General features: G+C 49.6%; 1 protein-coding gene across 1 annotated transcript in view; it reads left to right on the plus strand.

Annotated features, from left to right (window-relative positions):
- Lzts1 (leucine zipper tumor suppressor 1) overlaps positions 1-25,985 on the plus strand; it is a 53,379-nt gene extending 27,394 nt beyond the window's left edge. The window contains exons 2-4 of the mRNA XM_057752890.1: positions 16,173-16,651; positions 18,525-19,322; positions 22,498-25,985. Coding sequence (XP_057608873.1) covers positions 16,307-16,651; positions 18,525-19,322; positions 22,498-23,142 — 1,788 coding nt within the window. The 5' untranslated portion in view covers positions 16,173-16,306 and the 3' untranslated portion in view covers positions 23,143-25,985. The remainder of the gene's footprint in view (positions 1-16,172; positions 16,652-18,524; positions 19,323-22,497) is intronic.
- The last annotated feature ends 656 nt before the right edge of the window (positions 25,986-26,641 follow it).

Below are 26,641 nucleotides of genomic sequence, written 5' to 3' on the forward strand. Positions count from 1 at the left end.
CTCAATCCTGGGCCAGGAACTGTACTAGGGGTTGGGAATACAACATTGGATAAAAGTGCTTCCTATTTGCCAGAGGAGATGAGAGGAAAGAGAAGCCTCTCTGGACTGTGATCCATGACTGCTCTTATAAGAAGGAATACAGAGAGCTCATCATGCTGGTGCATGCCTCATTATTCCAGGATCCAGGAGGCTGAGGTTGGAGGATTAGGGGAGAAAGGCTAGTTGGGGCTATACATCAAAGTCTCATCTCAGATTATAAAAGAGGAAAAAGGGAGCAGAGAAAGGGTTTGTGCCTTCCAAACACACAGTCATCTTCCCTGTGCCTTCTGAACAACCCCAGTAGGCACAGGAAGAATGTAGAGAAACCTGGAAGGCTCAAGGAAGCGAAAGAAAGGTTTACAGAGAATTCATAGGGAAAAGAGTGGGAAGAAAGCAGAAAAGCCGTGACGCCATAGGACACAGGGTCTTGAACTGTGGACTGCAAAGCTGTAGGAGGATGTATAACTGAATGCAAGGGACAGTGGTCAAAATAATTGTCAACAGTAAAAATGTGTGAAAACATAGTCACAAATGACCGCAGATGTCCAGTCCATCCTGGGAGTAGCAGTGACTCCTTATACTGTGCTTCAAAGGCAGGCGGCATAATGAATAGAGCTGGGATAATGGGAGACGAGCTGGGAAGAAAGAATGGTCTTGTATGGGGGCTTGAAGCGAAACGACCCTGCCATTTTCTCATCTAACTTCTTGGTAAAGGAGTACTCTGTCCTGTAGTGACAGGGTCCTGGTGGTGACCACACATTTGGAATGCTACGACAATGCAATGTTCCTCCCAGGACACATCTGTTGCCCTTCAAAAGTTGCTATGATACAGGTTCTAGAATGTGGAAGGCACGTCGAGCCAGACTCAGCCCTGTTCTTGCCTTGGCTTCCCCATGAGGAGGCTGTTTCCAGGAAGAGTGAGCCTTGGCCTCAAGAAACCCTATGTCGAATGCTGTGAGTAATGCCTGCACAGGGTCATAGTAGGAACAGATGGCATAAGGACCAAGTGCGAGAGCGCATGAACAACCGATGCGTTGGCTGTGGCACCTAACTTCCGGGTTGCCTTCCGAGTTCTTGTAGTAGACAGAAGGTTAAATGTGGGGCCGAGGATGCAGCTCAGTTGCTAGAGTGCTTGCTTCGCATATGCAAAGTCCTGGATTTATTATCCAGTATTGTATAACCCAGGAATAGTGGCATATAGTTCTATAATTCCAGCACTCAGGACGTAGGAGCAAGAGTATCAGAAATTCAAGGTCATTCTCAGCTATATAGAAAGATCAAGGCCAATACATAATCCCTGTCTATTAAAAAAATGGTGATGCTAAACTTCCTCTGACATCTTCACCCATGTTTGGCCCTTATTGGAAGGAACATGGCTGACCTATGACCTACATGGTAAGGTGACTATGCATCCCAGCTTTTGTCTGTTTTCCTGATTGGAGTTAATTATTCAGGTGAAATATAATTAAAGACACATCCAACTCAAATTCACATACTTATCTAATATCCTGAGGGAAGTGAGACAAGATGCCTACTCCCAAGGAGCTGCTCAGGCTGTGACCCACAAAGAGATAGAGGTGCAAAGAAAACACCTGAGCAATGGGTCTCCAGTGTCAGTGGGCATCAGAGACCTCAGCTCTGAGCATCCTGACAGCAGCCTCTGTGCACCGGCCAGTCCACCCTTTCCAGCCCCCAGACAATGGAGGCGTGTGATCTGGGATTTGATTTCACCCCGACGGGCTGTGCTCTCTTCAGACACAGCCAAGGCAGGCAGTGGTGAGGGAAAGAGACCTCTCCACCTTTGCAGCACCTGCCTGGGAAGGTCATTCCCGCAGAAAGATGAGCATGCGGAAAGTCACTGAGAAGTCATGATGGCATGTTGGCAGCATTACTGGGGCTGCAAGTGCACAGAGGTCCTGGAGTGTAGCCAGGGGTGAGTCCTAGAGGAAGGGTGAGGGCAGAAGGCAGGACAGAGGTGACCTTCAGGTATATAAGATGGTGCAGAGAGAGGTTTTTAACTCAAGTCAAGTAGAGACACCAGGCGTGGCCCATGCTATGGAGCACAGGCTATAACGCACTCGGGTACACACGCTGATCAATGTCACCTGCCTCGAGGATGCAGCCAAAACCTAACAAGCCCCAGGGCTGGAGTCTGAGCTGAGCTCTCTGCCAGGGCTTTGCAGTGCTTTCTACATTTTGTAGTCCACCAGTTATCTCTCTTGTGTTCCCTACTCCAGAACACCCAGCCACTTCCGCCTGGCACAACACAACATAAACACACACACGTGGCAAGCATACCACACAAATGTCATACCCACTCACCACATATCCCCAACACTCATGCACATACAACACACACATGCACCATAGCAGGTATGAAGAAGGAGCCAGCATAGTGTAGCGATGAAGGAGTGGCAAAGCAGGGAGAAACGGAACCTTTTAAGGCAGCTCTCATTGCTACTTATTTCATTTCCCCCATGCTTCTCCCACGCCTGCCCACGGTAGGTGTTTCCCTTCCTCCCTGTTTAAGGCAGAGCCCTCCTCGGGATCTTGTAAGTGGCAAAGAGATTTCTACCTTTTTTGTCTCATCTCTTGTTACAAGTTACAAGTTTCTTCTACCTGACCCTCACCAGCCCTGAGGACTGCCAATGACATTGGAAGTCTCAGGTTGCTGGGGTGCAGGCTGGGCACGTGATCTCATCTTGAGTCTGATCCGAATATTTTTTAAACGGTACCTTTCTTTGTAGAACGCTGTTCCTACCCAACCCTTTCTTTCGACATTAGAGGCAGACACAAGCAGGAAGCAGGCTTATGGTGCTGCCTGCACTGCTACCTTCCCGATAGCCCAGGAGTCACAGGCCTTGCCATGGCTTCTTAGAGTGGCACGCTGAAATGCTTCAAAGTCCTTCCAGAGCCGGGCGGTGGTGGCGCACGCCTTTAATCCCAGCACCTGGGAGGCAGAGAGGCAGAGGCAGGTGAATCTCTGTGAGTTCGAGACCATCCTGGTCTACAAGAGCTAGTTCCAGGACAGGCTCCAAAGCCACAGAGAAACCCTGTCTCGAAAAACCAAAAAAAAAAAAAAAAAAAAAGTCCTTCCAGAGCTGGTGATATACCTCAGCGGGTAGAGTGCTTGTCTAGATGGCTGGAAGTCCTGGGCTCCGTTCCTAGCACCACGTAAAGGAGGTGTAATGGGGAGAAGCTATAATCCCAGCACATGGGGTTTAGAAGCAGGAGGATCAGACACTGAAGGCCATCCTCAGCTGTCTAGGGAGTTAAGACTAGAAGTTTAAGGCCAGTCTGAGCCACATGAGACTCTTTCTTTCTTGCTTTCTCTCTCTCTTTCTTTCTTTCCTTCCTTGGCTGCCTTTTCTTTCAATCTCACTTTTGTAACCTTGGCTGCCTGGAACTTTCTATGTACCCATCTGCCTCTCCTCTCCAGTGCTGTGTGTACAACCACACCCAGAAAGACCGTATCTTAGAAAAAAGAATTAACCAATCTCAGAAAAACAAACAAACAAAATTATTTCTCCATCTGTCATATCATCTTCGACTTGGGGCCAATTCTTTCTGTGCCTGCCAACTCCCACAGCCTCTTAGTTCTGTCTGCCAATAGGGCTCAGGCCCAGGTTGGGGAGGGGTTGCCCCTGTGATGGCACAGGAGGGACCCCAACAACCTCTGTATTCAATGGTTGCCATTAGAAAGGAGCGCTTGTCTCTGGCTTTGGGATGGAACGGGATGGGTAGGTCAGTAGAGACGATCTCCTTGTGAACTTGAAAACAATGACTGGAAAGTCAGAATTTTGAGGAGAACCACTGAAGCGCTCCTTAGAGTCATTAACCTTCAGGATTCAGGGAGTTTGAGACATATCCAGCCTAGGTGGAGACCTGGGGACATCTGATTGGCCAAATGCTGACCAAATGCCAACTCTAGTGCCCAGAGCCAGGAACGTACGGTGCTAACCGCATGTCAGTACCCCTTCCCCAAACCCACTGTTGTTCCATCCCTGATTTTTCAGATTCTTACCAACCTGAACTTTGCCTCAAAATCATTTGTGTCTGTCCACATAAGGTAGGGAAGCATCCAGCCAGTTGTCAAACCCTTCTTGTTCTCACACATTCTGTTCTCTAAGATCAGAATTTCTGTTCTTTGGTCCATCTGTCCAACTGTCTGTCCCATGTCGATACTGCCCAGTCTGCCAGGCATTGGCACCTGAGCACCGAGAGCCAAGCACGTGAAGGAGAATGCTTCTGGCTTGCTTTTGTAGAGCCGTTACACTGGTGGCAATGAGGTGAAATTGTCTGAGCTTTGCATGCAATAGGGCTTTATGTTTAAAATGGGGAGGTTAGGATTGCAATCATATTCCCGAGGAGAGATGTCAATCAGCTGCCAGTGAGACACAAGCTGCCCACCGGTATGGAGGAAGGCTCAGCTGGCAACGGAATGCTGCCGACCTGCACAAAAGACTGCCAGGCAGAATGGCTTTGGTTCCTCCAGAGCCGTGAGAAGCAGAATTGCTTCTGATTGTGCGCTGGGGTGACTCAGCCTGCCAGTGATTACCCTTTCACTTTCTGCCTTGTCTCTGTATCCAAGCTCAATTGAGAGCTGTGTGGGCCCTTGCTCTCAACCCACCAACAGCCGGCTCCCCATTAGCACCTCGGCCCCCTCAGCCTTGCCTCTCACCTCCCACGCTCCCCCCCCCTTCCTCCTCCGTTCTTGCCTCTTTCTTCATTCATGTATTCACTCGGGAAGTATGCATTGAGCTCTGCACATGAAACCCTCCAGGCATCTGAAGCTTGCAAACCGGGCTCACCCCTTTCCTAGACTTGCACCCCACCCCCAAGCAAATGAGAGAGGGGTCAAGGACAAGAAGCTGAAACATTGGGAGGAATTCTGGGTAGGAAAAGCTGAATCAGGAAGAGCAAATAGGTGGAAGGCTGGAAGGCGGGTCATCAAAAGGTGCTCAATTAGCCCTGGGCACATGCCTCTTCGCCCCCGAAAGACCTCTTTCAGTGAGGTCCCTGGAGGCCTGTCGACCAATGCAGTACAGCTGGCAGATGCTTCAGATTACTGCTGTGGGTCTGCAAGATTGAGCAACCTTCCTACTGGAGGCAGAGACACTTCCTGCCTAGAAGATGCTGTGAATTCATCCCGAGTAGCAACTGGGAAATGCATAGGTTTCTGAAGAGTCTGTGCACGTATGTGTGTGTGTGGGGGTACATGCTTGTAGAGTCCAACGGCTGATACTGGCTGTCTTTCTCTATTGATGTCTACTTATTTTATTGGCAAAGGGTTTCTCAGTGAAGCTGGAGCCGGCTAGTCTAGCTAGGCTGCTGATTCCTGACTCCATGCTGGGTTTACAGGTGGCGGCATGTTTTTATGTAGCTCCTAGAGACCAAACTCTGGTCCCCACACAGCAAATGCCTTATCCACTGAGCCATTTCATCAGTGCCGGGCGGGACTCACTATTCTGACTGCAAGACATATGAACATGGAGTTCTTGCATCTTTCCACACTCCCTCCCAATTTCAGAAGGTCTGGTTGGCAGTTACTGTATTGGTTTCCATTCCCGTTGTGTGGCAAAGTTCCTTGGCAAAAGAAACTCCGGGAAGGGAGAAAGGGCTTATTTTGGCTCCCAGCTGGAGAGTTCAGTGAGGTCTCATGAAGCAATCCACCTTCTTTCTAGCTCCTTACGGGATGGGGAAACCGGGTTGCATATCCGGGTGGCTCCCGGGGCTGTGTGTGAAGGGCGAACCATGCCGCATGAGACAGCTGTGGTATTGCATCTGCAGACAGCAGGAGAGACGGACAGCACTGTGCTTAGCTCACTTTTCCTTCTCATACCTTCAGGGATCCTAGCCTAGGAAATTGTAATGCCCACATAGCCCAGGCCAGTACTCTCTCAGACACATGCCCTCGGGGCCTTTGTCCTAAAGCCTGGAAATTCACAGTTTCTGCCATCATGTCTGCTGCCAGTGCTTTCCTTCCTTGATGTTGGTGAACTTATAGCTATACGGTTTCCTTCCTTGGTGCTGATGGCTGGAGTTGCTATCAGCTCTGGTTATCTGAGATGCAAGGGAATGGAGATCCTGACTGATAATGATTCCTACACCGGCTGGGAGTGAGTCTGTCTATCTGTGGTCCTTTGTTGAGCGCAGGTAAGGTATGTGGTAATGTGGGCCTGAGGAGTGGAACAGAATGGTCTCTTCCTGTGTGCTGCTGTTCCCTGTCAGCCAGGAACCACAGTGAGCAGAGTCCAGAAGGTGAAATGAGGGCTGCAGAGGTGGAATGAGGCAGAACCTGAATCAGCTCAGGTTCCCTGACGTCCAGCCTAGCATCCATCCATCGTGTGGCTCCTCAAAGAGAACACCTGTCCTTCGCACTCTGAAGCACAGGGCAAGAAATGGTGACCTGACCAGACAGCCTGTTCTGCCAGGGTCTCTGAGGGATGGGCAGACAACTGCAGTGTGAATATCACCTCCGTCACACACTCATGGAAAAGTGTTTCTGTACTAGGCCAGAGGGGGCCCTGGCTCTAAGCAACCTGGTAAACTCGAGTGTCTTGGCCTTTCAGCTGAACCTGTGTTGTTGTTTAAACTCCTGTGTACCTGGCATTGCTCTTGGATCCTCGGAAACAGAAACCCAGGCTTACATTTCTCTGTCCTGGATGAAGACGCTGAACAGGACTACTCTGGGGTGTTAGAGGGTAAATTTGTCAGAGACCAGCTTTGACAAAAATACCGCTTTCCATGGGGATCAGAAAAACAATAAAGAAGCCGGGCGGTGGTGGCACACGTCTTTAATTTCAGCACTCGGGAGGCAGAGGCAGGCAGATCTCTGTGAGTTCGAGACCAGCCTGGTCTACAGAGCTAGTTCCAGGACAGGCTTCAAAGCCACAGAGAAACCCTGTCTCGAAAAACCAAAAAAAAAAAAAAAACAGTAAAGATGAAGACACAAGTGAAAATGATAAGACCGAAACATAGGATAGTACCGGGAAGGAGTTCCAGTGAATACTGACATCCCATGTTTAATTTTAATACACTTTTATACCCCAGTACAAAAGGGGGAAGAAGGCAAAAGACTGCTTTAACGTGATACAAAGGACAACTCAAGCAGTTGTGGGCAACCTCAAACTCTCTGTCCTTCAGACAAAGTAGAAATAGACTCACAGTTTTGGGCCTCCACATAAATTCACTTCTTTTGGGGGGTGGTCAGTTGATTCAAACATCTACTTAGAGCAGGAAGATGAGCTATGTATGAGCCCAACTAGGCAGATTTCATCTTCCTTTATAGACGGAATGGCTTTAAGTAGATTCTAGCTCTTCAGGAGAACCTTGCTCTCCACCATGCTTGCCCATAGTCTACCCCAAGCAACTGTGTTTATGGATGACCTAAGTTAAGAGAGCTCAATATAGGAAAAATAAGGATGTGGTTCCAGGAACTAAAATCAGAACTGTTTCTTAGAGAAATGGGAGGCTTGGGGCATAGCTTTGACCCTACCCAGAAGCTACCAGCCATACCTGGAGACAGGACTCACAAAAACAGTCACACAGCTTTCTCCCACATACACACTCGCGTAATGAAATACACTCAAGCTCATACAATCATGCTCTCATTCTAAACTCATATATTTTCATGCATACACACTCTCACAGTCATGCCAGCGCTAATTCATGTTTGCACGGGCACTTACATACGGAATGCACTCATACACACAGTTGTGCACGGTGTTGTCCACAATCACACACTTTCTCACACACTCGTGTGTTCCCATTTGTGCATAGACTTATGGTCACATACTTCTATATGTTCTCATACACTTTACGTTCTAATAGGCACAAACACATACACCTATCCGCATATCACCCATGGAGAACAGTAACAGTCAGTGCTACTCTGGCTGGTCCCATCAATAAATCGACCCAGCTGGCCTTGTCTCATTAGTGTCTACAAAGTGTGTTGTCGACCTGGAAGTTGAGGTAGATAGTCTGGTATAACCCCTTCCCATCTGAGCCTCTACATCATGAAGTAGCCTCTATATCATGAAAGATTTCGGCATAGGATGTCCAGTTAGGCTCCCATGTTACAGAAGGTCTCAGGGACATTCTATTTGTCTCATCTGACTGATGCAGCCTTGCAGAGATTCTTCTGATTGAAGATTCTTTACCCTCAGGGCTCTGCCCACCCTCTCCAGTGATAGTCTCTGACTCTGCCCTGCCATAAAGTGACTGACCCTGCCCTTGCCTTCTTGTGACTGGGCAAGTGTGATTTGGGGGCTTTGAGTCTCATCTTCCTGCCCTTCCTCTTGGCTAAACAGGGGCTCAGGTGTCATCTGGCCTGGAAGGATTCAACTAAAGACCGAAGGTTTTACAACCTAGATAGCTTTCAAGACCTCAATAGAAGAAATTTAGAAAAACTCTCATGGGTGTGCCAAAGTTGTCATATATAGGAGAGTTTTGTCAACACAATGGCTAGATTTGAGCAGAGAGCATTTACAATGTGAAAAACAGCTCCCTAGAGATGTACCCAGGCAATAGGCAATGCTAGCCAGCTCCTTGCCCCCCTGTGATCTGAAGGAACCTCAAGTACAGGAGGTGAAGTTAAGCAGTATAGCATTTGTGTAATATAGAATATGTTAAAAATGCTTTATGATCCAAAAATGTTCCTGTCAAATTCATGGGACTGGCTTCCCTTGGGGAGAGAGCTTGGGGTAAGGGTTTGGGGAAAATGCAGGATGGGGGTTCAACTCTGCCATGTTTTATTTCCATAATCAACATGTCAGCGTTTAATAATTGTCAGTACTTCACGGGATGCTTGAGCTGTTCTTTTTTTAATTGTAAGACTCATTTCCTGTGAATTAATTTCCTGTGAATGTGTGTTTTCCATATGTGTGTCTGTCTGGTCAGACAAAGGTATTGGATCCCTCAGAACTGGAATCACAGGCCGCTGCAAGCCACGATGTGGGTTCTGGGAACTGAATCAGGTCCTCCACAGGAGCAGAAGGAGCTCCTAGCCTCTCCAGCCCTTGGATTCGTTGTTAGGATTTCAGATGTAAAAACCTGTGTTAATGTAAGAACGAAACACAAGAATGCAGGTGGCAGAGTAGATTACCAGGTGCCAGACCAGCCAGGTAGACACAGTATCCTGAGCACTGCTACCGTAATTAGAGGGCCTCCCAGTCTAAATACCTGGGAGTCCTCTCCCCTTTTTATTTCCTTGAGACAGGGCCTTGCTGTGTAGCCAGGCTGGCTGTGTAGCCCAGGCTGGTCCCTGGTTAATTATTCTCTTGGCTCAGTCTCCTGAGGAGTACACCGCCATGTCTGGCTTGCACATTCCTTTGGAAGTCAGTCTTAAACGCCCACGTCTTGGGATCTAGTGCAGCAGAGCCTGAAGTTGTGAGGGGACTGAGGTCATGCCGCTCATTTTCTACGCTTTTTCACCCTGTCCTTGCTCCTATTTCCCATCTTTCCAGTCCCCAGAAGGAAACAGCAAAGTCCAGTCCATAAGCCAAGGCCAGACTTTCTCCCCAGAGTTCATGTTGGAGTGTGTATTCATGTTTTTGAACTAGCCCAATCAAAGGACAGACACTTGTGGACAAGGAACCCACAGAAGTATTAACCAAGAGGTTATAGGGTGCATCTTTCTGATGAAGGAGATAATAATCTGTTTATTTAAAATTTTTTTCATTTTGCATACCAACCCCAGTTCCCCTTTCCTCATTTTCTCCCTCCCCCCTTTCTACTCCCTCCACTCTTTAGAGGAGGTAAGGCCTCCCTTGCAGAGTCAACAAAGTCTGGAATACCAAGTTGAGGCAGGACCAAGCCCCTCCTCCCTGTATCAAGGCTGAGCAAGGTATCCCACCAAAGGGAATGGGCTCCAAAAAGCCAGTTCATGCACCCGGTCCCACTCCCAGGCTGTCCTCCCCCCAACCCTGGCATCAGATCAAGCCACATAACTGTCACCCACATTCAGAGAGTCTGTTTGGTTCATGCAGGATTCCCCAGCTGTCAGTCCAGAGTCCTAAATTTCTAAGAAGTCTTAAAAACACAACAGTGAACGAAATTCAGCCTCATGTTGTGGTTGGAAACTGAGCCCAGACTGAAGACTGGGCACTCATGAAGGTGCTGAGCTGTCTACTGTGGTCTCTATCTGCTTTCTACCAAGTCTGGATCGATTCAGAAATGTAGGACTTCACATGCGGGGGCTGTGTGGGGGCCCTGTAAGGGGACTGCAGCACTGAGCACTTCTCACGTGAACAGCATCCGTGACAGCTGTTCCTGAAAACAGTAAGGGGTCTGTGGCATTGCTCTGAATGCCAGACCAGAAGCCGTTTTCCTATCTACCTTACCTCCTCCAGCCAAGACCCCTCTCGATAAAAGAATTAGTTATAGAGCAAAAGAAGGCAGTGGGAGGGCTGGAGAGATGGCTCAGCGGTTAAGAGCACTGACTGTTCTTCCAGAGGACCTGAGTTCAATTCCCAGCAACCACATGGTTGCTCACAACCATCTGTAATGAGATCTGGCGCCCTCTGGCCTGCAGGCATACATGGAGGCAGACTTTCTATACATAATAAATAAAATCTTTAAAAAAAAAAAAAAAAGAAGGCAGTGGGAGGGGAGAGCCAAGAGGGCAGCTAGGCTCCTCCTCCTGAGCTTGTGACTTCGCTGGGTGGGAAGAGAATTGGGAAAAGAATGAATGGATACCCAGAACCTTTCCCCTAGGCCTAAAGCCTATGCATGTTATGGACTAGGACCAGCTACCTTGCCTCATGGGAAGGAAGAGCATAGGTTTGGAATTCAGACAAACCCCTTCCGATGCCATGTCTCTCCTTCTACTTTTTTGGAGGAGATAAAAAAGAACGTTATTGTCACATCTGCTTCAGCCCTGATTTCCTTTGGAGATGACACTGTAGAACAGGAGTGAGAGGGAGTGCCAGAGGCATCCTCCTCTTCCCACCTAAGGGTCAAAATCGAGGGCTTTGGTTATCTAGCCCATTTCCTGTACTGGTGCAGTGAGTGAGTCCCAGCTCGATGCAGGCTGGACCTGGAGGAGAGGTGAATGCTGGCCCTGCTGTGGAGCAGGGATAGGGAGGTCCTGAATTTCCCCAGTAGGGATTCTGAGAGCCTGAGGCTGCTTTGGGTTCCTGTTCTCTCTGGAAGTTCCTCAGACATGACATCTGCTGCTAATTCGGACTCAGCTGTGACATTCCTAAGAGCTCGTGCAGCCTAGGCTACCTTACCACCCTCATAGTGCGCTCCCAACCCCGCACGAATGTCTTAAGAGTTATATGGCTTCCCTTGGTCAATGAAAACGTGTTTCTCAGACGTGCGGAGGTGCCCTTAGAAGAGAGAGCCATCAAGTCTGACAGGGGCGGGCGAGAATAAGACTGAATGATTATTCTCTAATTGATGCTCTCTAATTGATGGTGGGGTAAGTCTGGGCACTTTGGGAGTGTTCAGCTTGGTTGCAAGTGGATCCCAGAGAAACCTTGACCTTCACAGCTCCCTGGATGTTTAGACCTCAGGGTGCATGGACCACATGTGTCTGTCCTTTGTGCACCCCTCCTTTTACTCCTAATGCTCTTCGTTTTCTCCCAATTCTGCGCTCCTAGCATGAAACTTGTGCACAGTAAGTCATCCAGGGGCACCTGGAACCTTCCTGGTATTTGGAAATGAAGGTGTGGCTGGAGGCTCTGGTCCTTGTTTTTTCCTCTAGGTTCTCTCTCAACCTTATTGACCACTGGCGCAGGAGCTAAGTCTGCATCCCATCAGCATGTGACAGTGTGGATCTGTGTTTATCTGGCAGATGGTGACCTGCAGATCTAAGGTCAAGGCCCCTGTTGCTCAGTGGTGAGCTGACTGAGGCCACAACATTACAGTAGCTCTCTGAGCTGCTGACTAAGCATCCTCAGTTTTGTTCTGGGAGCCACAGATACAAAGTATTTGTTGCCACTGAAGTCAAATTCTGGTGGACAAATGTGCAGTAAACTACATTTTAAAGTAAGCATACTGTAGGCTAACGGAATTGTTAGATGGAAAATAAGTGTGTTGGTGGCGGAACACAGTGGGGGAGCTGAACTTGTCTAAAGTAACAGGAGATGAGTTGAGAAGAAAGGGTGAAATATACGGAGCATAAGAAGGTAGGTAGGCCAGCAGCAGGTGGGCGTGTCCTAAGCGGACAAAGCCTCTTGCGCTCAGTGCACAGAGAGAAGCAGTGTGGCTACGGATGTGGCTGTGGATGTCAGTGAAGGACGCAGGATGTGGAGCGAAGTCTTACATTTTACTGTGAGAACGATGGGAAGCCTGGAAGGGTTTGCACTGTAGACACTCAGGGGTTGTGATTGTGTAACAAACAGAAGGGGAAAGGCATTGGCCATCTGACCTTTGATTCAGGAGCCAGCAGGGAGGAGATGGCAGGCATAGCAGAGCCCTAAGCACATTTGGTTAGTATGTTTATCACTTACCTTCCTCACTGCTGCACTGCAGTGCCTGACCAGGAGGAGAGGAAGGCTGCCTTCATCTCAGAGTTCGAGAGGGTCACAGCCTAGCGATGCAGGAAAAGCATGGTGGCCAGAGGGGCTCTTCACAATTTTTTTTTTGTGTGTGTGTGTGTGTGCGCGCATGTGCTGTGTATATGTTCACATGTATATGGGCACACAAGTATGTAGGTGTACATGTATCCATATGTACATGGAGGTCATAAATTAATGGCAAGCATCCTTCTTGTCTACACTCTCTACCTCCCTATTTTGAAACAAGGTTTCTAACTTGAATTCGGGCTTGTTAATCCCAGTCAGTTTGCTCTGAGGATCCTCCTGGATACCAGAATTGCAGGTGGGTCACCATGCTGGCCCTGTACTTCTATGGGCTCTGGGAATCTGAATTCCAGGCCTCCCTCTTGCATGACAGGCACCTTTTTCGTGAAGTCACATTGACAACCCTGCCACTCAGGTCTTGTGGATCAGGAAGCAGGGAACTCTGGGTGAAACTAGAACTGGTTATGGCCCTATCTCTGCCTGTTAGGTCTCCATCTAAAGGTTCCACAACTTCCCAAAACAGTGCCACCGGCTGGGGACCAAGTATTCAAACACATATGCTGGTGGGAACCCATTTGCATTCAGACTTAAGACACACATGACTGTATTGTAGATACACTTCATCTGTCACAGCTTTTGAAGTCACCATGCTGTCACAGGCTTCTATTTATCCTAGACACATCTATAGGGGCGCATTGCCTGCACCAAGCATCACACTGCACTCCATAAGCAGGCTTCGGTCTTCCTGCAGTTCCTACTTAAGTGTGAACATTTCAGTCAGGCTTAGATGTTCACCTGTGATCTCAGCACTTGGGAGAGTAAGGCAGGAGGATCAATGTGAGCTTGAGGACAGTCTGGGCTATCTCGCATTAAACCAGCCAGAGCTATATAGGAAGACCCTAAAAACAATAAATATTTCTGCTTTGTAATACAAAAAAATCAGAGAAGTTGGTTTTCATATTGCAATCTTTCTCGGTCAAAGCCTTACAACACAGCATTGTATAATTCTCACAAATGTGTACCTGGTGTGCAAGAAAGAAGGGGCCACCTGCCCAAGGGGGGGTAATGGGAACAGCAAGATGGCTTACAGCAAGCTGAGGTCTTGAGTTTGATCCCAAGAGTTCACACAGTAGAAGACAGAACCCAGTTTTAAGTGACGCAATGTGCAAAATTTCAGGAGAGCCTCCCGACCAGAAGTCCTCCTGTGCGTGGACAGCCTCCGCCTCTGTCTTCCTTTTTGCTTCCTGAGCTTGCTCTCGGAACCCATCCTCAGGATTGTCTTTCTTTGAATGCAGCTCCTCTGTCATCTCTTTCTGCACACTTACATCTTTGTCCTGAAAATCGGCAGCTCCAGTGCCTTCCCTCACTGCCTGCCGCCTTCTCCATCAAGCTTAGGTACCCAACAGTTTCCGCAAGCAGCGTTCACAAACTTCAACCAAACCCCTGCTCTTCAGCTCAGCTCCCCTACAGTGGCTCAGCTTGTGGTCTTTGTTAATTCTGTGAGTGACAAGTCCCTACTTCTGGCTGCTCCATAAAAGAACATTAACATTTTAGAAAATTAATTCTTGAAGTTATTGATTTGCCCTTTCTCTTTATTTCTCTCTCTATTTCTTCTCTCTCTCTCTCTGTGTGTGTGAGTGAGTGTGTGTGTATGCACGCACGCGCGCACACACACACACACACACAGAGTCATGTACATGCTAGAGATGGATAGAATCTAGGTCCTTGTGCATGCTAGGTAACTGCCCTACTGTTAATAGGATTTTAAATAAAAGCTTGGGCTTTGGCAGCCCCAATAAGCTAGGCTCTGCCATCCATCCCCAGTATACCAATTAAAGGAACCTGCACTAGTGAAATTCGCCCATGTGGACGTGCTGGGAGGAGGGCTGATGAGGAGTAGCTCTCCTTCTCTTAGTCCATCTTCAGAGTCACTGGTCTGAGGCTTGACCTGAGGGCTAGGGCATGCATAACTAAGCAGTACCTGTCAAGGTGGTCCTGTCCATCGTAGACTCAGTCTCTCCTGCAGGATGCTCCCTTCGTTGTCAGAACTGGGTAAAATCTGGGAAGCAGCACCCCCTCTGGCTGTCAGGAGAGCTGCAGATCCTGCCCCCAAGATTCCAAGGGAAACTTTTATTCTTTGAGATCATTTTTTTTTTTCAAGGTCTTTCTAGAATATCATCTCTGTTGCCAGGGCAGTTCCATTACCAATGAGCTACATCCTCCAGCCCTCCATCCTCCCCAGACCCCACCCGCCCCCCCAGCCCTTCTTGCCTTCTCCTTCTCTCACTCTATCAAATCCTTTTTGCAAATCCTATCAGAGCAGCCTTGAAAGTACAACGAAAAGTTCCCAGCCACTCTGGTCCAATTGAATCAGTCACTCAAACAGCTGAGCCCCTCCCCCTCACAGCATCCCCTTTATTGGGCTGACACGGTGGCCTTCCATAGCACAGGACATGAAGTTGTCCCTTGCTGACATTCCTCCTTTCTGTCTCAGTAAGCTTCCTGCTCCCTGGAACTACCTGCGGGCTCTCCCTTGCCAGCCCGGAGGCTTTCCAGTCAGGATGGAGTCCCAGCTGGTCCCAAGAAGCACCTTCTGTCTCAAGCTCTCAGGCCCTTTGTCCTTATAACTCCTTAAAGCTTTGTCCTCCCAGATTCCCATGGCCTGTTTCTCAATTTCTTAAGATCTCTTCTAATGCAACTACAACAACATCGCTATTGCTATGACAGAAGGCCAACAGCAGAATAATTTATAAAGAAGATAGGCTGGCCCACAGTTCTGAAGTTCAAGAAGGGTTGGGCATTCATATCTGATCAAGTCTTTCTTGCTGTGGAGAAGGGTGGTCTTTAGCCCCACCCTTGGGGGGATTGTACAGGGCAGCCCATTTCCAGATAGAACAAGTATTCAACTGTGTCTCTTCCCTGCTCCTCCTCCTCTTCCTCCCTGTTCCCTCTTGTCTAAGAAGACAGGTTCTTATTATGATGAAGCCTAGGCTTTCTCTGTCTTTAATTTAATATGCAGCCCAGGCTAGCCTTGAATTCTCCATCTGCCTGCCTCTACCCTCTAAACTGGGAGTATAGGTATGTGCTGTGACACCTGGATTTACTTCCTCTTACAGGGCCACTAATGCCATCACTAGGCTCCTTGCATCATGATCTCACCTAATCCTAGTGAGTTCAAATCACATTCCCAAATACTGTGTAACATATGACACTAGAGACTGAGTTTCTCAAACATAAGTACTAAGGGATTCATCTAAACCTTAGTACTCCTGGGCATACAGAACTCTGTCACTGTCCCCACACCCACACCCCAATACACACATAAACATCCTGATTTCTCTTTAGCACAGTACTTGAAACGGGTCCTGTAGATTAGGTATGGGCTATCTCTCTATATGACACTCATGCTCAGTGTTCAGCTTCCACTGGGAGCCCAGTGCAGAGAACGATCCCTCCCTCAGAATGATAGACATGCTCACAGAAGTGGAGCTGGCACTGGCTGACACTTATCTAACCCCAGGTTCATGGTTAAAATGACTCTCCTAAAATCATCATAACGATGCTATGTCTAGATCTATGATCTCCTCCGTCTCTTTCCAGGTCCATGGCTTGTCCAGGCTCTGAGAGGGTTTTGCTCTGACCACAGTCCCCTGGCTGAGACAGGACTACATTTTGCTGCTACAGTGTCTTCAGGTCCCTGTTCTACCCTGCGGGCCCTTAGCCACGCGGTCGCCATGGGCAGTGTCAGCAGCCTCATCTCGGGCCACAGCTTCCACAGCAAGCATTGCCGTGCCTCACAGTACAAGCTGCGCAAATCCTCCCACCTCAAGAAGCTCAACCGGTACTCGGATGGGCTGCTGAGATTTGGCTTCTCCCAAGACTCAGGACGCGGCAAGTCCAGTTCCAAAATGGGGAAAAGTGAAGACTTCTTCTACATCAAGGTCAGCCAGAAGGCCCGAGGCTCCCACCGCCCAGACTACACAGCCCTATCCAGTGGGGACATTGGGGGACAGGCTGGGGTAGATTTTGATCCAGCCACCCCACCTAAGCTCATGCCTTTCTCCAATCAGCTGGAAATAGTAAGTGAGGTTCTCTGACAAAGGTGTTTGGGAGGGTTGGAAGAGGATGAGAAGTAGGAGGGATGAGCACCCTATCTAAACATTTAAGCCTTCAAGAGGCCAGAGCAGCAATGGTGAGAGTATTTGGCCTCACTGCTGACATCAAAAGTCTATTCCTAACCCAGAAATCTTAGTTTTCCTTGCAGCAAAGGGCAGAGGAGAATCCAAACCTGTCTGGGCTCTGGATAACCTGGATGAGGATTCTCACTCGTATCCCTGCCCTACCTGTGGTTGGCTTCCTGGTCCCCTTGGTTGGAGAAGGGCTCTGGGATTTTGTTATCGAATGAGTAAGGATGCCCACAAAGAGCCCTAGGTGTTTAGAAACATCTCCTGCAACAGTTCAGTTGCATAAGCCTCATTAGTGCACACTGGAAGCAAGCCAGCTTGTTTCAGTTCCCATGCCCACTCTGCAGCACTCAGTGACTAAAACACAGGTTAAATACCCCTTCTCTGAAGTGCCTGGGAACAGGAGTGCCAGAAATTTCAAGGTTGTTTCTTCAAGTCTATAAAATATTTGCATGAAGATATCTAAGCCAACCGTCATTTGTTTCGTATATGCCTAACACACAAAAATGGAAGATGATTATATAATATGTTTAAATAATTTATACACAAAACGAAATTTCCAAATGTGCAGACTTCCGCTCTCGGCATCTTGTCTGGACTCAAAGCTTTGCAGATTCTGGAGCATTTCAGGTCTGAGATTTTAGGACCAGGAATTCTCAACCTAGATTGAGAAAGATGCCTGTGTTTGCTCAGAGCTTTCCGAACAAATGCCTTGTGAAAGGCAAAGTCCTCCACTGAGGGACACTGCAAGCTTCAGAAAGGATCTGGACTCTAAGTAGTGATTGACAGTTTCATGCTCGGCCCATTGGAAGAGGCGGATGGGAAGGAGGTGCTGAGCTCATACAGCCTGCAGTCCTAACTGAACCATGCCCCGGTCCCCATCTAACATCTCCAGCGGACTGGGACCAGGTGGCAGCGATTGCTAGCACAATGCCTAAGCCACAACTAAAGACATTCTTAGGAACAGAGGTAGTGTTTGTCTGTTTAAGACAGGGTCTCATTATGTGGCCCTGGCTACCCAGAACTCACTCTATAGAACAGGGTGGCCTGGAACTCACAGAGATCTGCCTGCCTCTGCCTCTCAAGTTAAAGGACGAAGGTGTATGACATCATACCTGGCCTTAGAGTACTTTCTTCTTTTTATTTTTAAAGACTTGTTTATTTTTATTTTATTTTTTATTTTTTTGTATATGAGCCTTTGCCTACATGTTATGTTTGTGTCCCCTGTGTGTGCCTGGTGCCCACAGAGGCCAGTCAGAAGCGTGTGTCAGATCCCCTGGAACTGGAGTTAGAAAACAGTTGTGAGTCAACTTCTGAGTGTGGGAATCAAATCTAGGTCCTCAGGAAGAACCGCCTATGCTCTTAGCTGCTGCCTCCAGCTCCCTCCCTCAGAGTGTTTCTTAAGAATTGTGCACTGAGGTGGGTGAGGCACTCAGCAGTTGGGGGCTTTGCCACCAAGCCTGACAACCTGTCTTCCACATCCTGGAAGGGGACAACTGACCCCTGTAAGTTGTCCTCTGACCTCCACATGCATGCTGTGACATGTGTGTACACACACACGCACTCACATGGACGCAAGAAAAGTGTTCTTTGCTCAGTTGGCCCAGAGCTAATGACAAGGTTTGCCATGGCTACCAACCAAGGTGGGTTCACTTGGGGTCTGAGCTCAGGGGGACTCACAAGGATGGCGTATGTGTACCCGAAGTGAGAAAAGGTGACATTAATGTGGGACGGACACTCAAGCTTGTGTGGTCCTTTGTTTCCCCAGAGCTCAGACAAGGGGCCAGCGAGGCCCACTGCCTTCAAGCCTGTGCTGCCGCGGTCCGGAGCCATCCTGCACTCGTCACCTGAGAGTGCCAGTCACCAGCTTCACCCCATGCCTCCAGATAAGCCCAAGGAGCAGGAGCTGAAGCCAGGCCTGTGCTCGGGGGCACTGTCAGACTCGGGCCGGAACTCCATGTCTAGCCTGCCCACACATAGTACCACGAGCAGCTACCAGCTGGATCCTCTGGTCACCCCCGTGGGGCCTACCAGCCGTTTTGGGGGTTCAGCCCACAACATCACACAGGGCATCATCCTTCAGGACAGTAATATGATGAGCCTGAAGGCTCTGTCGTTCTCTGACGGCGGCAGCAAGCTGGCTCACCCGGGCAAGGTGGACAAGGGTTCCTCGTGTGTGCGCTCACCACTCTCCACGGACGAGTGCACCATTCAGGAGCTGGAGCAGAAGCTGCTGCAGAGGGAAAGTGCCCTGCAGAAGCTCCAGCGCAGTTTCGACGAAAAGGAGTTTGTCTCGGGTCAGACCTTCGAGGAGCGACCAAGGCGTCCCAGGGACGAACTGGAGTGCCTAGAACCCAAGGGTAAGCTGAAGCCGGCCTCCCAGAAGAGCCAACGCACACAGCAAGTGCTCCAGCTGCAGGTGCTCCAGCTGCAGCAGGAGAAACGGCAGCTACGGCAGGAGCTTGAGAGCCTAATGAAGGAGCAGGACCTTCTGGAGACCAAGCTGAGGTCCTACGAGCGGGAGAAGACAAACTTCGCCCCTGCACTTGAGGAGACCCAATGGGAGGTAAGACTCCGCTGGTCCTGCCTGGGCTTGCTGACAGCTACCACATCCGCGTTGCCAACCCAGTGCTCGGGCCTGTGCTGCTTAGAAAGCTTTATGGCTAAGGAGGGAACTCTGGAATGACTGGCGTGGGGAATGCTCTGAGTCAGTTCCACGTTTCTTGCTCCTTCCGTCGTCACCCTTATGGCTCCCAGTCATTGAATTTGCTAGCCGAGTCTTTGGCGGGAAAGTCAAAACCCAGACAAGGGAGGTTCAGCCAGGCTGCCGTAGGGCTGACCTGACTTCTGGGAGACTAGATTGAAGCACAGTCACACCTGTGTTTGCTGGATATGAGGACCCTAGAGAAGGAATGGGACTATTTGGAGCTGGGGGGAGGGGCCCTAATTACTGTCATGAGTGGCAGGTAACCAGTGATGGAATTGCCCCTACGTGCTGAGGAGTACATTCAGATTCTACTCGATCAGCTAAGACTTAAACATGGGGAAAAAAGAAAGAGAGCAGAATAGACACATAGTTGCACTTTGCGGGGACTGTTTTGTTTGGTTTCGTTTCGTTTTGTTTTGTTTTGTTTTGTGCTGGAGCTTAAACCTAGGACCTCACATTTGCTAGGACAACACTCAGTCACTGGTCTATTTCTTCAGCCCTTCAGTCCTTTTGGAACGAGTTCTTCAAGCCTGGCCTGGCTGTAGAGCAGGGTCCCTTCATGCATCCTGTGATTGGAAAGTAGCTTTCCTCCCTGAGCAGCCCTCTGGCCCAGGCAGGCAGGCAGGACGTGTGCACATCAGTGCTGTCGCTCACTCCCGAAGTGTCTATGTGAGGAAGGACAGCAGGTGTTGTATCTGGAGGGTTGGTGTCAGGCCTGGATGAGTCACCCACCATCAGCGGCATAGCCCTGACTGCTGCAGCTTCCTGTCCTCGCCCTGTGAAATGACAAGTACTCACAAAAGGGGTGAAGAAAAAGGGACCTGTTGTGCATCTCAGAGAGAAGTAGTGAGTGTTGGCCTTTGTCACCCATCCTGATGGTCGAGACTGGAACTAAGGTGGATATTGCAATGACCTTGTTCCTACCTTGGCTAGTTAGGATACTTAACAATACAATTCAAAAAAATAAGTGATGAATAGTGACAGAAATATTGCTATAAACCCACCTAATTTACAGGGAGTTTAGGAAGTGCCATGTTCATCTATCTAATCCTTATAACCATATTACAAAGTAGGTACGTTACAGTTTTTCAGTTTATAATTAAGGAAACTGGCACACAGATTAGTTACGATAACAAATACCTGGCCAAGTGACTTGGCTGACCTCTGATACATACGGAAGATCGGTCCTAGGATTTACCTGTGAGGCTGTGGACTGGAAGTTCTCATTTTTACTATTTATTTATTTGGGCAGTGGGCATGTGCATGCTGCAGTCCAAATGTGAAGGTCAGAGGTCAGCTTTCCAAAGTTGGTTCTTTTCGCCATGTGGGTCCCAGGGACAGAACTCAGCTTGTTGCAGACAAATGCATTTGCCCTGGGAGCTGTTTCATAGAGTTCACACCTCTCGTTGCCTGTTGCCTCCATGCTAATGTGTGCTAACTTCACCTGGTGCATAAGTGATCCAGCCGGGGTTCACAGCCCGTGCTCCAATGTGGCTGTCCTAACTCCCTCCATCAAACTAGTCTAGGCTTGGGATGTTCCTCAGCCTTTCGTCATCATAAAAAAAAATGCATAAAACATGCAATTTATGAAGAGGGAAGGTTTGTTTTGGCCCACAGTACTGGAGGTTTCTCTTTATGATCAATCGACAAACAGACTTGCTTTGGGCCTGTGATGAAGTAGCATGTCATGATTGGGCCATGTAGCCATGCAACTGTCGAGAGCAAAGAAGGGACCAGGATCCCACAGTCCTCTTCAAGGTTCAATGACCTGAGCGTCTTCCTCTGTGCCTTACCCCTAAGAGGTTCTATTACCTCTGCAGTGTTACCACGCTGGAAATCAGGTTTTAACACGTGGTCTTTGGGAGGCATTCAGGGTCTGGACTTGGCCTTGTCAAGAAATTCAGGTTCAAGCTGTGTGTGGTGGCGAGGCTAAGTGTTCTCCTTTACATTGGCCAGTGTTTCACTGGGAGCAAAGGGGAGCTTTACTGGGAGAGGAAAATGGAAATACAGGAATGATGGTCTCCAGTTTTGTTCTAATAGTTCATTCTGGAGTGGCTAGCCCTGGCTTTCATTTTCCTAGTCTAACTGGCTTTGGTCCCTAGGCTTCCTCTTTGGGTCGGGGGCAGGTTCGTGGTGGATATCAAACCCGGAGCTTCATGCATACGAGTCATACTTTTTTTTTTTTTTACTTTTTCTTTTCTTTCATGCTTTCTTAGAGGTGGGAGGGGGTATCTGAGACAGGCTTGATATGTATAGGCTGGTGTGTACCATCACTTCAAACCATATCATGACCCTAAATAATGCTTATGATCCCCAAAGAGACAAGACCCCAGAGCCACAATGATCTGACTTTATTGTGTTGTTGGTCCAACTTTGGTGGCCAATGCCAGTTGAACTGGATGGGGAAGCCAAGGAAGAGAGGAAGACCGCAGATCGTCATTTGTCAGATGTGTTCTGGACACTGTGAGCCAGACTGCGTGGTTAACCTTTGGGGTGCAGCAGGGCAAAATGAAAAGGTCTCATCCCAGAGGTGAGTGCAGGGGTGGGTACATGCAGGAGCGAGGTTTCTGTATTGTACCTGGAGCAGTGGCCAGAGGAAGACATTGATTATGGAATTGCATATAGCCTTAGGTTTGGGCACAGACTTGGATGTGGGGCCTGAACTGGAGGTGAGGTAGGCTTGGAAATGCAGGCAAAAAAAGTAGATTGTCTACATGCACAAGAACTGTGTTAGCCGGGCGGTGGTGGCACACGCCTTTAATCCCAGCACTTGGGAGGCAGAGGCAGGCGGATCTCTGTGAGTTCAAGACCAGCCTGGTCTACAAGAGCTAGTTCCAGGACAGGCTCCAAAACCACAGAAAAACCCTGTCTCAAAAAAGCAAAAAAAAGAAAAAGAAAAGAAAAAAAAGAACTGTGTTAAAGGCCCCACGTCAGGAGCACCCTGAGCCCTTCAGGAGGTGGAGATGTCATCTTGGTTAGGATGCCAATCACCTCTGGCGCCATGTCTCACCCTCTCTCTCCTCACCCTTGGCAGGTGTGCCAGAAGTCAGGCGAGATCTCCCTTCTGAAGCAGCAGCTCAAAGAGTCCCAGATGGAGGTGAACACGAAGGCCAGTGAGATCCTCAGTCTGAAGGCACAGCTGAAGGACACCCGGGGCAAGCTGGAGGGCATGGATCTGAAGACACAGGACTTGGAGAGTGCCCTGCGCACCAAGGGGCTGGAGCTGGAGGTCTGTGAGAACGAACTGCAGCGCAAGAAGAATGAGGCGGAGCTGCTGCGAGAGAAGGTGAACATTTTGGAGCAGGAGCTGCTGGAGCTGCGGGCCCAGGCTGCCTCCCTGGGGCCTCTAGGGGTTGGGCCTACTTTCTCAGAGGACATCCCTGCTCTGCAGCGGGAGCTGGAGCGGCTGCGGGCTGAGCTGAAGGAGGAAAGGCAGGGCCATGACCAGATGTCCTCTGGCTTCCAGCATGAGCGGTTAGTGTGGAAGGAAGAGAAGGAGAAAGTGATTCAGTACCAGAAGCAGCTGCAGCAGAGCTATCTGGCCATGTACCAGCGCAACCAGCGGCTAGAGAAGGCCCTGCAGCAGCTGGCCCGTGGGGATGGGGCAGGGGAGCCCTTTGAAATTGAACTGGAGGGAGCTGACATCCCCTACGAGGACATCATAGCCACTGAGATCTGAGGGGCTGCCTCTGGGATGGAGGGTTGGGGACTGGACCCCAGAAGTCAGCAAGGTCTGAGCCTGTTCAAAGAGGCATTTTGAGTGCCTCTGAGAGAAGTCACCTCTGGGGCCCAGACTCAGGAGTCCCCAGTGGTGGGGACATAGTCTTTCCTTTCTTCTTGCCTTTTCCAATCTAACTACCCCTGCTGCTTATTGGACCTTGATCTCTGAACCCCAAGTGCTAGTAGACATGTGTTCAGGGGCTTCCTGTGCTGGTTGATGTTTCCCTCAACTTTGGTCTCATTCACAGTAGTGGTAAAGGCTCCATCAGGGATGGGGACAACTGCCATAGGCCAAGTGGCCACCCAAGGACAGAAACATCTTCCCTGTCACCCCCAAGCCCCGTCATCCCCTAGGCATATTGGGATGCCTTGAGATAGAAGCCATGCGTAACCAGAAGCCTTGGACACGCTCCTCACTCCAGCCTGTTCTTCTCCGACTGCGAAGGTAGAGGAGTTGTGTTGCCACACAGTTTAGCCAGCAAGCCATGGGGGGAGGGGTGGATGGACAGTCCTGCATTCCAGAATCTTCATGGGTCTCACAGAGCTCAGAGAGAGAGGTGAGGGGAGAGAACCATGGCAGACAGTGGGATTCAGAGTCTAAATGAGGTGCACAACCCCTCTGCTTCCAGTGGTCGCTCTGTTTAAAGCCATAGATATTGGGGTCCCAGGTGCGGTACCTGGAAGTGACATACAGCATAGCTTCACTCTTATTCCAGGGGAGCCTCCTGTGTGCTCCAGCCAAGGCCAAGGCAGGGCCTTCCCTGAATGGTTCAGTTGGCCAGCTGCCAATATGGATCTCCCCTCCCCCCAAACATCAGGCCCTTGCTTGTGTCCAGAGTAGCTCATCCACTTAGATAGTGTGCATAGGAGTGAGGCGCTAGCCTTCCTTGCCTACAGCATCTTCAGAGCTATTATAACTCTATATAGATTGGGCGGGGTCACCCGTGCCGACTGGGTTGCAGTCCAGGCAGGCAGAGGAGGGGTACAGGAACATACACAGAGCCTTCTCCCTCCACTGGAGCCCCATGCCGTAAAGATTCAGTCTGGAGAGCAGCAGTGAACCCGCGGGAGCCTGGACTTGTCTTCTGAAGATAACCAGGGCTAGAGGCAGAGGGAAGTACAGTTGCTTAGTTCAAGAAATTATCTTCGTCTCTTCCCTCCCCCTCCCATTCTGTGTTTTCCAAGGCAAGCCAGATTAAGCAGGCAGCCAGGCTGCTCCATATCCTATTTTTGGTTCTTACCGCAGCTGTTGTCAGTAGGACACCCAGCCATGTGCTGCCTGGTGGGCGGGACCTAGGGGATGGGAGATGGAAGGGAGGGTCTATGCTTGGCAGTCCAGGAACCAACTCTAGTTCTACGTTCTACCTCCCTAATGCTGGCCGCTAGAGTTCCTGGTGGCCCCCAGTCCCCCTGACCTTGGCTTTCTGTGGACTTTCTGCCCTTCCTAGTATCTGCAGGCTGGGTGCCCCCCCCTCCTCTAGATCTGTCTGATCCCACAGTTAGGCTTGGCCTCTTCAGCTGACTTCCAGCGCCACCCTGTCCTCTGGTCTCCTGTTGCCCATAGCCACACGCTCAATTTAAACCTGGAATTGACAGGCCAAAGATGACAGCCCCTGCTTGCAGGGTCATACCCTCCACTAGGCACAGTTCATAGCCCAGTTTAAAAAAAAAAAGTTCCCGTCCCTCAGCCCTTTGTTCTCTACCGGTCTGTGCCTTGTTTGAGTCCTTCATATTGAGACTGTCCAACAGAGGGGAGCAAGATGGGGGTTAGCTGCCTCTCCTTAGACTGCAGGACTACACCTTCTGAAAGAACAGCCAAAAGCCCAGTGCTGTGCCATAGAATTCTTGTTCAAAGGGAAGTGGGTGCCATGCCCGGGCCAGGCACTCTGTATCTGTGCTGGGTGCCTTTTCTACTCACAGGGAGTTAGTTCTTCCCACGACACTGCCCAGTGACCCTGCTCCAAGTCATCTTTGAGCCCTTTGCCTGAGACTTACCCAACAATCAAGGTGGCAGATACCCATTCAAGACTGCTAAGAGTCCACCATCCCAGGGTAACTCAAGACACCTGTAACCCAGTAGCCTTGCCTTCCTGTGGCCTTTCTTTCCATCTCTGCCCTAAGGCATTCTGCTGTGGGCCATGCCCGTGTTGAAAGGCTCAGATTGAACAGCTATTGAGTGGATTCAGGGCAGACAACCAGCCTGCCATGGACTGTCTCTCAGATCTATGCGTTCCTCAGAGATGCCTGGTCTGGGAATGCTGCTGCCCTCTGAAGGAAGACTACCAGCTAACATGGCCTCGCAGGAAGGGCCTGCCTCATGTCTTGCAATCCCAGACTCCCATGGGGTACCTCCTTGCTCAGTTCTGTTCTCTCTAGGTGCACTTTGAGCTTCAGCAGGGAACCAACCATTTGGAGGACTTAGCATCTCTCCTCTGAGAGACACTTGCTGGTCCTCTTGTCCCTGGCTCCAGCCTGAGAGATGTCCAAGGGAAAGCCAGGCTGGACCAGAGATTTCCCTAGGACCTGAGCCCTCCTCAGATGCCACATAGCAGAGCTCAGCACCCTTCGGTGGCGCCTGCTTTCCCCTTTGACCACTCTGGAGCCCTTGGCGGAGGCTGGCTGCTGAGGGGCTGGCATTTTGAAGACTATGTACATAGTTACTTTTCTCTCCCTTGTTTGTGGTTTGCTTTGCTTTTGATGGCTTCATTTTGTTTTATTTTTGAAGTTCTTTGTTGGCTCTGTAAACTATTTCTGGTAATTTTATGTTTTTATTTATGAATAAAGAATGCCATTTCTCATGTCTTCACAGTCACTTTTGTCTCCTAAAGCTAATTCCTGACCCTCTGCTATGATGTAACAGGCAACTCCTGGGGACCTCTCCCTTTGGAGCCAGAAAGGCAAGGTCACTCTGTGCCAGCTGGGGTGGCTCTCACTTAGAGGCCTTGAGGAAGGCATCTCTGTGACCTGGGGAACCCTGCCTTCACTAGTCTGGTGACCTTACTTGTGATATGTGTTTTGGGCTGATCCAGAGGAAGGAGGGAGAAAACCAGGGTCCAGTGATTTCAGAAGCATGCCCCTTCCTAAGCCCAGTCTTTCACCTCCTCCCTCTGCCAGCTGCTCACCTCATAGGCAATATTTGGTCTAGTACATATGGCCTTTTGGCAAGGGGACTTGGGGTAGCAATTGCTGCCACTCTTCGAGCCCCTAGGTGTGAATTCTGCCACCACAGCTACCATCTGTCCTGTCTGCCTGGGATTAACTATTCCACCTGATTCACCTTAAACATTGCTTGTTTGGGGTTCAGATCCTAGGCCCCAAAGATAGCCAATATGGTGACAGGTGACAGAAGGGTTGCACAAAGAGAGAATTAAAGGCCCACAGGAATGAAAGAATGCCTCTGGGGAAGGGAAGGCCATTAGAGGCTGATGTTAAGGAAGGCGGCCAGGTCCTCCTCCTAG

The sequence above is a fragment of the Chionomys nivalis genome, chromosome 20 (assembly GCF_950005125.1).
Source record: "Chionomys nivalis chromosome 20, mChiNiv1.1, whole genome shotgun sequence".
NCBI classification, from domain to species: Eukaryota; Metazoa; Chordata; class Mammalia; order Rodentia; family Cricetidae; genus Chionomys; species Chionomys nivalis.